At 37.1% G+C, this 14,977-nt stretch overlaps 1 protein-coding gene across 4 annotated transcripts in view; it reads right to left on the reverse strand.

Moving 5' to 3' along the window:
• Positions 1-3,198: 3,198 nt before the first annotated feature.
• The window catches only part of UBE2E3 (ubiquitin conjugating enzyme E2 E3), a 91,911-nt gene continuing 80,132 nt past the window's right edge, over positions 3,199-14,977 (reverse strand). For 3 of the 4 annotated variants that reach the window (XM_027556224.1, XM_027556216.1, XM_027556206.1), the window contains exons 4-6: positions 9,908-10,040; positions 5,680-5,827; positions 3,202-3,840 (exon numbers count right to left, since the gene is read on the reverse strand). In XM_027556224.1, the coding sequence (XP_027412025.1) occupies positions 3,743-3,840; positions 5,680-5,827; positions 9,908-10,040 (379 nt within the window). In that variant the 3' untranslated portion in view covers positions 3,202-3,742. Of the gene's footprint in view, positions 3,841-5,679; positions 5,828-9,907; positions 10,041-14,977 lie in introns of all 4 variants that reach the window. The other variant, XM_027556197.1, reaches the window with a different exon arrangement.

The following is a 14,977-nucleotide window of genomic DNA, read 5'->3' on the forward strand; positions in this document are numbered from 1 at the left end:
CCACTTAATCACTGTTGGCAACACAGTTTATAAACCAGTCCCCCAAATTCATTTCATAACCACTTTGAAAGGACTATCATTCCACTGTGTAGAAACACCCCATTACACACTGGAGCAGTACATTTAAATCAGAGAATAACTTGACCCCCCAGAAGTTAACAAACTAGTTACCAAAAACTGATGTTTCAAAAAACACCTGCCTATTAAAATTATGAATTATTTTCTATTATTTGGGCATTACTTGAAAAACTTGGTAATTTAGATAGGAAGCAATGGGTTTATTCATATATTCTATTTATCTAAAGAAATACTGAAACACAAGAGGATAATTATTGTAGAATCATTATCTCAGCCTCTTCAAATAACTTGCAATAGTTTTATGAAAATAATGCTTCAAATCATGCCATAATTCTATCAAAGACCATAACGTCAAAGTCAATGAAAATGTGTACGGGATTAACTTGACTACAATCTTGGTTAACAGGTGAAGCCACACGCAGGACTGAAACTGGCTCGAACTTTACTATATAATCATTTTTGTATTGTTACAAGAATATACTTGGGCAAGTAGTGGACTGACTCCAAGTACACAACACCTCATGGTTCTTGTTAGAAAGAGTAATGTACACACAAGGCCAAGTCAAACCTCTAAATTTTATCCCCATGATACCTGATTAAATTAAAAAAAGAGAGACAGTGTCTAGACAACTAATACATCTTATTATTTTGAAAAGGCTCATCATTAAATGATAAAATTTATCAATACAAATTTTTTCATGTGGCGATGTGATGGCATAGGTAAATAAATTTAAAATATCATCACTTATCTCATTTTCCAAATTAAAAAACGGAAACCAGTGATATTGAAAGTATTCTTATGACAAATATCTAAGAAGATAAATAAACGTACCTCATATTCACTGGAATCAATTAATAAAGCGCTATTTTGTAAGGTTCCATTTGAGACTAAAATAGAAGATTAAAATAAGGATTGACTAAAATGCAAAACTGTACTCACAGATTACCTTTCAGAAGTTTTCAATTAATCTATGTATACCTGCTTTTACATATAAACATATATATTCAATATTAACTGTAACACTATGAACAAAAACACTTAAGCCTACTGGTGAAGAATGGGGATTGTACCTCCATTCACATCATGCTGGCTGTTTAATCTGCAGCAAGTATTTAACCTGTTCATCTATTGGTTTTATTCTGTCAACTGAGGATCATCAAAGCACCTCTCTCTGAAAGCTTTTTGGGGTGATACTGAACGAGATGAGGCACCTCAGTGACTAAACGGAGCCCGGCATGTGCTGCACAGGCAGGCCCTGAGGGCACAGAGTGAAGATGAGGACACTCCAGGCTCAGCAGGGTATATGGTGCCAGGGCTGCTCTTGCATACTACTACATTTGAACCTGGAACTTGTAAAACTTGCTCTTAATGAATGAGGGAAAAAACCTAGTTTCACCTCCAGAGCAAAGTTTTATGAGGAAAAAAAAAAATCCCCTATTTGTAGTATACATGGATGGACACCTATGTAACTGGGAAGTGGATCAGAAATAGAAAAGATTTTTACAAATTTAGAATTTTAAGGAATCCAAGTGATGACTTATTTTTCAGTCCACTTGAAACTGTGGCCTGTTCCCTGCAAAAGAAAGCAGAACACGCGTAACAAAATTTTATAAGATTAGAATGACTGAGTTTAAAGACTAAGAGAGAACAGGGAAATAATTAAATTAACTTGTATTTTACAAAAAAAAATTGAAAGGCCACAAAGGTAGTTCGTGGAAGAGCCACAAATATTTTTATGTCACCAATTCTTTCCACTCTGTCCCAGGTGAGTACTGGACAAAACCTGCAAGTAAGCAGGTTGATGGTAGTAAACAGGCTCATAGCAAATGAAGGAAGTTCAAGAATCGCATCCCCCAAATATCCTGATATTCAGTATGATGAACACTTTTCTGGCATCGAGAGTTTATTAATCTAGGGTACAGAACGTACAATGGTGGAAGTGGGTAAAAACTACTTTCTACCCTTCACCTACATAGAAATCCTCAAGAGCTTACATAAAAAATCCCCATTCTCATCACACTGACTTGACTCCAGTTCATATTATTAGTTACTGCTTTTAATATTCAAGGCTCAGAGGTTTTCACGGGCCTAAGCCTGTTTGGTGTACTTTTGTAACGAGGAGTTATTTGGAGAGTAGGGGTGTTAAGTGAAAGCGTGATTTTATTTTACGCTGGTTTAAGACTTCTACTGACAAGTACTCTAGCAGGAGTCCATCATTCTTTGTAAGGCTATGTACAATTCGAAATGCTTTGCTTTATTATCTTGGAGCAACGTACTTCTATGCTAAGAGTTTCATTCTACACATTTTAAGATGGTACTCTATTTCCAACTTTTGGACTGGATAAGACATATCCCCATATTCCACAAACCTGCAGCATGACCAGGGAATTACCTTAATAACTATCCCAGCCAGAGGAAAACATTTATACTCTGCTGACCAATCTAAATATTGAAAAGTAAATTAACTCCTGTAAGAAATCTAGTATTTAATAATTATAACTAGAAAGAAGAAATCCATATAACCTGTAAACCCTTAAAATTCTCTATTTTTTCAACTGAGAATTAATGCTACATCTGCACACTAATCTGGAATACTATTCTACCTTCAGGATAGACGAAAGTTTGTGTTCAACCAGCTATCTCTGCTTGGCAAGTGCCATAATAAGTATGATAATATACACCAAAAAACACCATGAAAACTCAGGAACAGGATAAGTTAAAAAAAAAAAAAATGCATGAAAGACACAGAAGGGATACCGGATTAAAGTTATTTGACAATATTGCCCAATGGTGGACAGAAATCACCATTTTGGATATCAAATCTTTTAAGCCAGGATTTTATGTTATTTTGATGTCACATCATCAAAGTAGAGCTTTATGTGTTTTTGAGACCAATGGTTAAAAATGTATTTCTGTATATTTAAGCTCATGTATTCTCTCATTAGGACTTAGAGGACAAAAACTCTACACATTTATAAGATTTGAAATGTTTTCCATTTAATAAATGATTTATTTGTACTAGTCCTTCGTAGTCAATCTTCATATTCACATTTTTATTTCAACAACAATCATCTCAGACACGCCTTCTAACAAAACTGACTTAAAATATTACGACAGGAAACTATGCCTTCAGGAGCATGTTTATTGTGTTTGAGATGATACATCAGGTGCTCTCTGAGCTACAAAGGGTAAAAGGAAATCCTCTCGTTACAAACTGACAAAGGTAAAAGGTAAAACATTTTTCACAACAGCATGAACCACATACTCAGAAATAGATCTGGGTTTAATACAAATGACATAATTCCTAATCATCTACGGCTACTTTTATAACTTCATACAGATAATGAATTAGGCTAAAATGCACTATAATATTTGGTAGACTTCAGGACCAGTATCCTTAGTACATCACAAAATACATTTTGATATCCCAAAGAAGCAAGACTTGCAAGTAGGCGTTTTAAACAGAACTAATCTACAGCTACAAAGTTCTACTCTTGATAGCATTTACCTTTTTGGGGAGTCTCCCAGTCTCCAAAGGATAAAAGCAGAGAGTAGAATCAGTATAACATATACACAGAAGTCCGTATTGTAAAGGCTATAAAGATCTGCAGCACAGTGGGAAGATGCCTTCTGCTCCTTCACACTGCATACAAATTATGTGAATTATGTTGCGTATCGCTTGGTCCACTGTCTGGCTATCCTGTCATGTTCTGCTCTGTTGGTCAAATACTGAGTGGCTATGCTTCCAACCAGAGGATCCGCTGGAAAAGTGGAAAGAACATTAGAAGATATTATACAGTGTCTTAACGATTCAGTTCTAGCAGTTTGGAACTGAAATGTTGATTTTTCAGCAGCATCTTGATATATAATGGCTAATTTCTCAAAAAGAAAAATGCTTAAAGTAACATAATCATCTTTATATTTTAATATTCAAATTAGAAAAGCCTCTTTAAAAATAAAGTTAATAATAAAGCTTTTAAAATGTGTGATTTTTTAAAAAAATGTGTGCATCTTTAATATATAAAAACTATTTTTCACCCTTAGCATTTTACTGAAAAGTAAGTGTGCCAGTATTTGTCTTCCTATGGATACTTAAAAATTAATTTTTCCAAATGCAGATCCTATGATGCAAGGCTTTTCAGAATGAAATACTTCTTTTATTCTGTACAATAATATGATTTAAATCATCATCCTTACCTCCATTTGAAAACTTACTTGCCATTTTGTTTTAAATAATATTCTGAGCGGGAAACTGAATCTGAGACGTAAATTTTATTTTGAGCTTGTTTTTCAAGAAGGTCCACTATGTAGATGTGGTACAAAATTTGAAGCATATCAATCAACAGCCAGTAAAATGTAAAAAAGCTCTCTTCCTTCCTGCCTCCAACTATTTAGAAGTTTCTCTTCCTGGCAAATGATTTATAGCATCTCTACCCAGAGACATTATATGTATTTATAAGCATTTAGAATATTATCATTTTGCCTATTTTTCAGTGCTGTGCTTTTTTAGCTTAATGTATCTTCGAGAGTTTTCTCCATTAATTCACACAGAGCTACCTCTTTAAGCTACATCCTCTGCTAATGGCCATGAAGGTTGTTTACAATCTTTTGCTTTAATAAATGATGCCACAATGAATATCCTTCTACATATCCCTATACTATCTCTCTCTCTCTCTATGGTACATATGCAACTGCTGGGTCTAAAATAACAGTAATAGCCTTTGGTGGTTGATTAAATATTTAGGAAAAAATAAGTCTATTTGTTTACAAGATATCACATGCGAAATCCCACACTTATACATTACTTTTTCAAGTCAGCTACCCACATGAAAGATCGTGTGTGGCAGTTAAGCATTTCTTAAAAGTTACACACTAATGACTTTATCCCTGAATTTTAATAATCATAATCTAGTCTAACTCTCTCATCAGTTATCATTTTAATATCCACTATTACCACATCTAATAAAGCTAACCATAATCCAAAAAGGATGAAAGGGAGAACAAGGAGCCCTTCATTGCTGAGCAGCTGACTGCATGCAAGCACATGACAGCAGGGAAGGAGCAAGAGGAGATGCTGTCAGAAACACTCACATCAGAAGGGGTCTGCACAACTCCATAATTCAGAAAATAGGGAGTTCATCAATGACAGGGAGAAAATAATTACAGGGTAGTAAGCCATTAACAACGGCTTCCCTTGTAGCTCAGTAGGTAAAGAATCTGCCTGCAGTGCAGGAGACCTGGGTTCGATCCCTGGGTTGGGAAGATCCCCTGGAGAAGGAAATGGCGACCCACTCCAGTATCCTTGCCTGGAAAGTCTCATGGACAGGGGAACCTGGTGGGCTGCGGTCCATGGGGTCACAAAGAGTCGGGCACGACTGAGTGACTAACACTTACTTACACCATTAACAAACTAAAGAAGTTATTGTGAAACTTTTGGTCTATTCTATTTGAAATGGCATTGATAAGCTTCTCAAAAAGTGTTTTTTGCTGATCTTTCTACCAATAGCATTTACTTCTTAAATTCACCTTAGGCCTTAAGCTAACTGAGAAAAATGCACTGATTTTTGGAACCTCACTGAAGTTAATAAAAATCTACTTACCAGGGTTGCAGTCTGTCAAAAGAGAACAAATTGACAGCAAAACCTTTGAAATAGTCAAAGCAGGACTCCAGTTGTCTTTAAGGATGTCCAGGCAGATGACTCCCTGACTATTGATGTTGCAGTGATAGATTCTGGTGCGGAAAGTAACCTAAGGGCAGCGACATTAAAAACAGATAAGCTTTATTACCAACCAAAACTCTCACTAGCAAAAATGAAGTGGAACATGTTACAGATCATAGCAAATAGCATATAACTGAAGAGCTAATCAAACACTAGTTTTTGTAATAGCAAAATTAAATTATTTTCTTTAATTCAGTTGCAGGAAGTTTTGTTTTTATCCAGTATAGCAGGAACTACATTGCTTTTAAAACAAAGCGAGGTGCAGAACTGTTTAAATAAATGATACAGTAATTCAATATATGTATGTGCAGGCATGTACACACACACCCCTGTTTAAAAATAGGAAATGAGGGAGAAAAGAAACGTTTTGGTGCCAAAAGTGAGAGAAAGTAGTGATGAATTTTTTAAACATAAAACTAAAGTTACATTAGTAAAAAAAAGGCCATCAACTCATCACTAATCTTTTGCCATGTGTCAAAAAGTACTGCAGAAGGTTGGTGAAATCACCAGTGTTTCTATTTCTCAGACTTTAATTTCCCCAAATGGCTCACTGTCTTGTTAGAATAAGACAGTCAAACAAAACAAGTAAGGTCTTAAACTACTGAATAAAGGAAAACCATTATATCCTTGAAACGTGTGGAAAAGAAGAGAATAACTCATAGAAACAATAGTGGCAAATTTCAAAACAATCACAAATTCAGTGGTTAATTCTTAATTTAGAACTGCAAAATAGAAAAGAGAGTTCCCGAACCCTTGGAACTGGTAATCTCCCAAGTGGAGTCTGGGAAGAAAATGGGTAAAGCCCTCAAATGTGTATTTCTGATAAGGATGCATAATTAAAAACAAGAAAGCAACCACTGGTGTAGTGGGGAAGGAGGAGGAAAAGACTACAGTAGTACCCATTTTATCTACACTTTTACCCTCCACAGTTCCAGTTTTAGACCCCTCAGATCAACTGGGATCCAGAGACATTAAATGCAAAAGTTCAGAAATGAACAATTTAGAAGTTTTAAACTGTGCTGTTCTGAGTAGCATGATGAAGTCTTGTACTGTCCTGCCCTGCCTGGGTGTTCAGCACAATCCTGCCAGTCACAGGCTACTAAGTAGCATCCTGGTTATCAGCTCAACTGCTGCAGTACTGCAGTGCTTGCGTTCAAGTCACCCTTACTTTACTTCATAATTGCCCCAAAGCTCAAGAGCAGTGATGCTGGCAATTCAGATCTGGAAAGAGAAGCCATGAAGTTCTTGTGTTGAGTGAAAAGATGAAAGTTTTCAATGTAACAAGGGCAGGAAAACAAATTCTACTCTGAGGTTGCTAAGATCTATGGTAAGAATGAGACTTTTATCCATGAAATTCCAAAAAAAAAAAAAGGCAGGGGAGGAGCGGGGGGAACTGGTGCTAGTTTTGCTGTTGTACCTCAAGCCTCAAAAGCTACAGCCACAAGTGCTTAGTTACAATGGGAAAGGCATTCAATGTGTACAAGATATTTTGAGAGGGACCACAATCTTGTAACATTTATTATAGTACATTGCTATAGGTATTTATGCATGGGAAAAAAACAGCATTGTATAGAGTCTGGTATTATCTGTGATTTCAGGCATCCATTGAGGGTCTTGGAATTCTGCTTCTGAGGATAAGAAAACACTACTGTATATAATTCTAGAACTGTTCTAACACAGTACATACTAGTTACGCAGAACTCCTAAAATGTGGCTGGTAAGAAATAAGATGGGCTAAAAGTATAAAATACACACTAGATTTCAAAGACTCAATACCAGACAGAGAATGCAAAATAGGGCATTCATGATAATTCTACTGATTACATATTGAAATGACAGTATTTTTGGACATGCTGGATTAAGTAAAATGTTATTAAAGTCAATTCCACTATTTCTATCAAAAATGACACATGTAGCCTGCATTATATTTCTACCGGCTCTGCTCTAGAATATGGGAATAACGTATGTTCATATCATTGACAGCTGACTACTCAATAGAGAGCTTACAAAACATGATTAATATTTTGAATACTTTCAGCTTTTAAACAATGAACAGAAAAGAATTAAATTTCTATTATTCTTCAAGAAGAACAACACCTTATCTGAACTTCAAAAATAAGCAGAACTGTAGAGAAGCAATTATACCTAAACCAAGATAACAGCAGAAGTTTTATTCTTTTTCACTTGTCCAACTATAGATCTGAAGAATGCTTCAAAACACTATATAAGATATCTTAGGGAAGAGGAAGGAATCAACATTAAAGGGCTAAAAAATAAAAATATTGAGACTTTAACAAAAAAAATTAACGTGCTAAGTTAATAAACACTGAATTAACCAAAACAATGATGACAAATCATATATATGTAACTATGATAGTCCATGGAGAAGGCAATGGCACCCCACTCCAGTATTTTTGCCTGGAAAATCCCATGGACGGAGGAGCCTGTCCTCTGCAGACCCTGGGGACGTGAAGAGTCGGACACACTGAGCAACTTCACTTTCACTTTTCACTTTCATGCATTGGAGATGGAAATGGCAACCCACTCCAGTGTTCTTGCCTGGAGAATCCCAGGGACGGGGGAGCCTGGTGGGCTGCCGTCTATGGGGTCGCACAGAGTCGGACACGACTGAAGCGACTTAGCAGCAGCATGATAGTCCATTTCTATTTTCATTAATAGATGCTAAGAAAAATGTGTTTTCCTTTAACAAATTATCCCTCATGTATAAAAACAATTTCATAAAAACTAAATATTGTAAATTTTTTTCTGCTAGTTTTTCTACCATGTTAAAACCAATTTCCAATATGAAAAATGAGGCAAATAGAAATAAGCATTACTACAGATACAGTCATGAGCTATTTTGCTAAAGTTTTGCTTTCCTGTATCATACAGGAAACTTAAGGACTTAAGGCAAACTAAATACTTAATGATATGCTGGAATTTAATATGTGTCATTCTGAGTATGAATACAATCTTCAGTTTTATTAACATGAGGGTTTTGTCACTGTCTTTGACTGATTACCAAGAGATACTAGACATACTGGAGAACATTAAATAAAACAATTAGTTAAAAATCTTAGATGCTGATGGGACCACTTAGGAAAGCTCTCAAAAACTGACAGCTATAGTTGTGAGCAAATACCTGTAGGTGATAAGGAACCCTGGTATCTGCAATTTGAGGTAAATACCACTAGATGGAACTGTTGTTACCTTATTCAGTGAGGGAATAAAAAAAATTATTTTTACACACACACATAACAGGCAGGCATGTGAGCACAGGCTCTAAATCGTTACACATATTTTAAATAATGGAAGCAATGTAAGGAACTACATTGAAAAGAAAAACATTTCATGAAAGCTGGCTTAACATTTCTCTACAACATCTTACTGCCTTCTCCACTTATAAGTCTAACTACAGCATCATTAGACTCACACTTAATACTGATGCTAAAAAATGCTGGCTTGACCATTTTACAGGGAGAAGTCAGAAGAAGAAACTAGTCAAGTAACTGCTATGTTTAAGACTTTAAAAATAATTGTCAGTCATTACAAGACACAACTGAACCCTTTTCGCTGTTATCCACATAATTCATACTTAGCCTCTCTCATTCTCTCATAATTCTCACTCAGCCTCTCTCTTTCTCATTAATGCATCATACTTACAGTGGGCACAAAATAAATATATTAAATAGTATTAGTTCCCTCTTCTTTGTTATAGGTTTCTAGTTTTTGCTTATCTATAAAGATAGGGTATTCAGCAAAAAATTCAAGATACCTAACTCTTATTTCCCAAAGCTGTCAAATTTACCTTTTATCCCAACAGGTTTCTTAAGTAAGGTTCATATGATATTTTCTCTCATACCATAATTTATTTGCTTATTGATATGCAAAGTGGCATACCTTTATTTACATTTAACACACTCTCCACTGATTGTATACAAAGCTATTTGTAAAACAGAAGTCAATTACCACCACATTTTAAAAATCATTGGTTAGAAGAGTTTCCACATAATCCATGAAAAACAGTAACTTCATCCACACATTAACTCTTATGATAACTGATTCTGGAAAAGAGTAAGTATTAAAGAATGCAATTCTAGGTTCTTACCTTTGGTGGCTTAAATGGATAATCGGATGAAAATGTGATATCCAGAAAAAACACACCACCTTCATATACAGAACCTGGTGGACCAAGTATAGTCGATCTCCATTCATAAATGTTATCTCCTTTAGGCCCAGCACTATTCAAAAGAAATTAAAAATCAATGTGTGTATCTGTGATCTATGAATATTAGCATCTTAAACCAGTTAAGTATCAAAGGTAAATTAGCAACCTAGAACAGTACGAGATAAATGTAAAAGAAATAAGCCTCAACCAACTTGTGCAGGGATGTGTGAATAAACACATTTGCAAATAGTTCTAACTTACAGAAAAATCACAAGAACGAAGAAACTTTATCCAGAATTCCACTTTGCTCATTTGCTTTAGTCAACTCCTTTTCTCTTTCTCCACCCCCTTCTAAATTACACGCACACACATGCACACACACACAAGGGCTTTTTTTTCTAAGCCATCTGAGAGAAGGTCAATGTATCAGTCCTTTCAGAATATTTATTCTCAAATAAATATTTCAGTATCATTTCCTAAAACAATGTAATACAACTGCAATATAGCTACAACTTCAATAAAAGTAAAATCTGTACAATACCTACAATCTGCAAAATAATGTCAACTGACCCAATTATGCCTTACAAAAACCCTCAATTCTCATCCAGATACAGGATCCCAGTCTTGAGATCGACCATCTATGTCCAGTGTCTTTAGTCTCCTTTAACATAGAGCCTTTCAGCCTTCCTTTGCCTACGACAATATTGAGCATTTTTGAAGAACACAGTTCTTATTTTAATAGAATGCTCATCACTATGAACTTGTCTGGTGTTTCCTTGCGATTATATGCAGGCAGTACATTCCTGGCTAGAAGAGAACGTAACTGATGCCGAGTTCTTCCCAGGGTGTCATATCCAGAGGCACACTGGTGATGGTAATGTTCATTATCCAGATCAAGTACTACGAGACTGCAACCAAGAGGCAGTCTTTGGAAACTCAGCCTGTGTGCTCAGTTGCTTCAGGCATGTCCGACTCTGTGACCCCATGGACCACAGCCTGCAAGGCTCCTCTGTTCATGGGATTTTTCCCAGCAAGAATACTGGAGTGGATTGCCATGCTCTCCTCTAGGCAATCTTTCTGACCCAGGGATCGAACTCGAGTCTCCTGTGTCTCCTGCATTGCAGGTGGATTCTTTACCGCTTGAAACAACAGAAGGGAAGCTTAAGACTGTGCAAATATACCACTCTTCATCAGCACTTCTATCCTAGATTTAACATCAACTTGTGATTCCTGGCTAAAGTGAACTTTACTATGATAGTGATAAAATCATAATTTTCCAAGGTCAGCATTTCCTTCACATCTGTGCTTGAACCCTCTCTTCTCCTATCTGTATGAACATGTGTATTATTTTGGTGAGGTCTCATGGATTCTTGGAGAAGGCAATGGCACCCCACTCCAGTACTCTTGCCTCGAAAATCCCATGGACGGAGGAGCCTGGTAGGTTCCATGGGGTCACGAAGAGTTGGACACGACTGAGCGACTTCACTTTCACTTTTCACTTTCATGCATTGGAGAAGGAAATGGCAACCCACTCCAGTGTTCTTGCCTGGAGAATCCCAGGGACGGGGGAGCCTAGTGGGCTGCAGGCTATGGGGCTGCACAGAGTCGGACATGACTGAAGCGACTTAGCAGCAGCAGCAGCATGGATTCTTATCTGTTTTCCTAACGATTTACAATTCTTACTGCATTTAATTATTTTGATGCTCAAATTATCCCAGAATTGGCCAATGGGAACATCTTCAAAATGACCCTTGTATCCTTATCATAGGCCACCATCATTTTGGGGGAAGCATTTTCTTACTTTTTAGCATTACAGTATGTTCCAGGCTCCCATCCTTGGAATCTGCTACTTCTTCAAGGAGCCCTGGTTCCCTTTAGTGCGAATGTATCTCAAGGTCTGAGTGCTAGGTGGTGCTAAATCCCAAGTACATTACACTGTGTTCAACACCATCATTTCATTTATAAACTACAATGACAGATAAATAAAATCTAAACTCACAGTACTTTTCAAATTTACCTTACAGACTTCTGTTTTGCTCTAACCTTATAGACTAACTTAACTTTCTGCCCTAAAGTAGATATAATGTTTTTCTTCTTTTAGCGATTGTCAGTTTAGAAATAATCCGCATGTTTGATTTAAAATAAGTGCAAACCAACAATGATAAAGCAATGACATTAGGACTTTTAAACATACATTAAATGATCTGACCATATCTTAATTCAGAAAAACATACACTATAGACTGTAAACATTAAGCAAGCAATGCTATCAATAATCACTGAAAACAGTTCATACAGAAAGAGTGGAGAAAATGTGATGGTACAATCAAAATGTTTATAGTATGTTTCAAAAACCTATTTTTAAGGTAGATATACATTAACTATAAAATCTTACTATTATGGCCTATTTTATGGCCAAAAAAGATGTCCTTTTCACTATAGGGACTGGAATGCAAAAGTACGAAGTCAAGAAACACCTGGGGTAACAAGCAACTTTGGCCTTGGAATATAGAATGAAGCAGGGCAAAGACTAATAGAGTTTTGCCAGGAGAATGCACTGGTCATAGCAAACACCCTCTTCCAACAACACAAGAGAAGATTCTAAACATGGACATCACCAAATGGTCAACACCGAAATCAGACTGATTATATTCTTTGCAGCCAAAGATGGAGAAGCTCTATACAGTCAGCAAAAACAAGACCAGGAGCTGACTGTGGCTCAGATCATGAGCTCCTTATTGCCAAATTCAGACTTCAATTGAAGAAAGTAGGGAAAACCACTAGACCATTCAGGTATGACCTAAATCAAATCCCTTATGATTATACAGTGGAAGTGAGAAATAGATTTAAGGGACTAGAAATGATAGATAGAGTGCCTGATGAACTATGGATGGAGATTCGTGACACTGTACAGGAGACAGGGATCAAGACCATCCCCATGGAAAAGAAATGCAAAAACGCAAAATGGCTGTCTGGGGAGGCCTTACAAATAGCTGTGAAAAGAAGAGAAGTGAAAATCAAAGGAGAAAAGGAAAGATATAAGCATCTGAATGAAGAGTTCCAAAGAATAGCAGGGAGAGAAAAGTAACCCTTCCTCAGTGATCAATGCAAAGAAATAGAGGAAAACAATAGAATGGGAAAGACTACAGATCTCCTCAAGAAAATCAGAGATACCAAGGAAACATTTCATGCAAAGATGGGCTCGATAAAGGACAGAAATGGTATGGACCTAACAGAAGGAGAAGATATTAAGAAGAGGTGGCAAGAATACACTGAAGAACTGTACAAAAAAGATCTTCACGACCAAGATAATCATGATGGTGTGATCACTCACCTAGAGCCAGACATCCTGGAATGGGAAGTCAAGTGGGCCTTAGAAAGCATCACTACGAACAAAGCTAGTGGAGGTGATGGAATTTCAGTTGAGCTATTTCAAATCCTGGAAGATGATACTGTGAAAGTGCTGCACTCAGTATGCCAGCAAATTTGGAAAACTCAGCAGTGGCCACAGGACTGGAAAAGGTCAGTTTTCATTTCAATCCCAAAGAAAGGCAAGGCCAAAGAATGCTCAAACTACTGCACTCATCTCACATGCTAGTAAAGTAATGCTCAAAATTCTCCAAGCCAGGCTTCAGCAATACGTGAACTGTGACTTCCAGATGTTCAAGCTGGTTTTAGAAAAGGCAGAGGAACCAGAGATCAAATTGCCAACATCCGCTGGATCATCGAAATAGCAAGAGAGTTCCAGACAAACATCTATTTCTGTTTTACTGACTATGCCAACGCCTTCACTGCATGGATCACAATAAACTGAGGAAAATTCTGAAAGAAATGGGAATATCAGACCACCTGACGTGCCTCTTGAGAAACCTATATGCAGGTCAGGAAGTAACAGTTACAACTGGACATGGAACAACAGACTGGTTCCAAATAAGAAAAAGAGTATGTTAAGGCTGTATATTGTCACCCTGCTTATTTAACTTATATGCAGAGTACATCATGAGAAACGCTGGGCTGGAAGAAGTACAAGCTGGAATCAAGATTGCTGGGAGAAATATCAATAACCTCAGATATGCAGATGACACCACACTTATGGCAGAAAGTGAAGAGGAACTAAAAACCTCTTGATGAAAGTGAAAGAGGAGAGTGAGAAAGTTGGCTTAAAGCTCAACATTCAGAAAACGAAGATCATGGTATCTGGTCCCATCACTTCATGGGAAATAGATGGGGAAACAGTGTCAGACTTTATTTTTTTGGGCTCCAATATCACTACAGATGGTGACTGCAGCCATGAAATTAAAAGACGCTTACTCCTTGGAAGGAAAGTTATGACCAACCTAGATAGCATATTCAAAGGCAGAGACATTACTTTGCCAACAAAGGTCTGTCTAGTCAAGGCTATGGTTTTTCCTGTGGTCATGTATGGATGTGAGAGTTGGACTGTGAAGAAGGCTGAGCGCCGAAGAATTGATGGTTTTGAACTGTGGTGTTGGAGAAGACTCTTGAGAGTCCCTTGGACTACAAGGAGATCCAACCAGTCCATTCTGAAGGAGATCAGCCCTGGGATTTCTTTGGAAGGAATGATGCTGGGGCTGAAACTCCAGTACTTTGGCCACCTCATGAGAAAAGTTGACTCTTTGGAGGGGACTCTGATGCTGGGAGGGATTGGGGGCAGGAGGAGAACGGGACGACAGAGGATGAGATGGTTGGATGGCATCACTGACTCGATGGACGTGAGTCTGAGTGAACTCTGGGAGTTGGTGATGGACAGGGAGGCCTGGCGTGCTGCGGTTCATGGGGTTGCAAAGAGTCGGACACGACTGAGCGACTGATGGGATCTGATCTGATCTGAAGTACCAGTTTTGTTTATAAAAAGAAGACATTTTAACCTGATTCAATGACATTTCCTTTTCTAAGTTAATTTTTCCCTTGATGACTCAAAGTAATCATTATAAAACTATAGTGTGAGACTTTTACAGTGTAGCTGCTTTACTAAGCTGCTTCTAAACCA

Source organism: Bos indicus x Bos taurus, chromosome 2 (genome assembly GCF_003369695.1).
Source record: "Bos indicus x Bos taurus breed Angus x Brahman F1 hybrid chromosome 2, Bos_hybrid_MaternalHap_v2.0, whole genome shotgun sequence".
Taxonomy (NCBI): domain Eukaryota; kingdom Metazoa; phylum Chordata; class Mammalia; order Artiodactyla; family Bovidae; genus Bos; species Bos indicus x Bos taurus.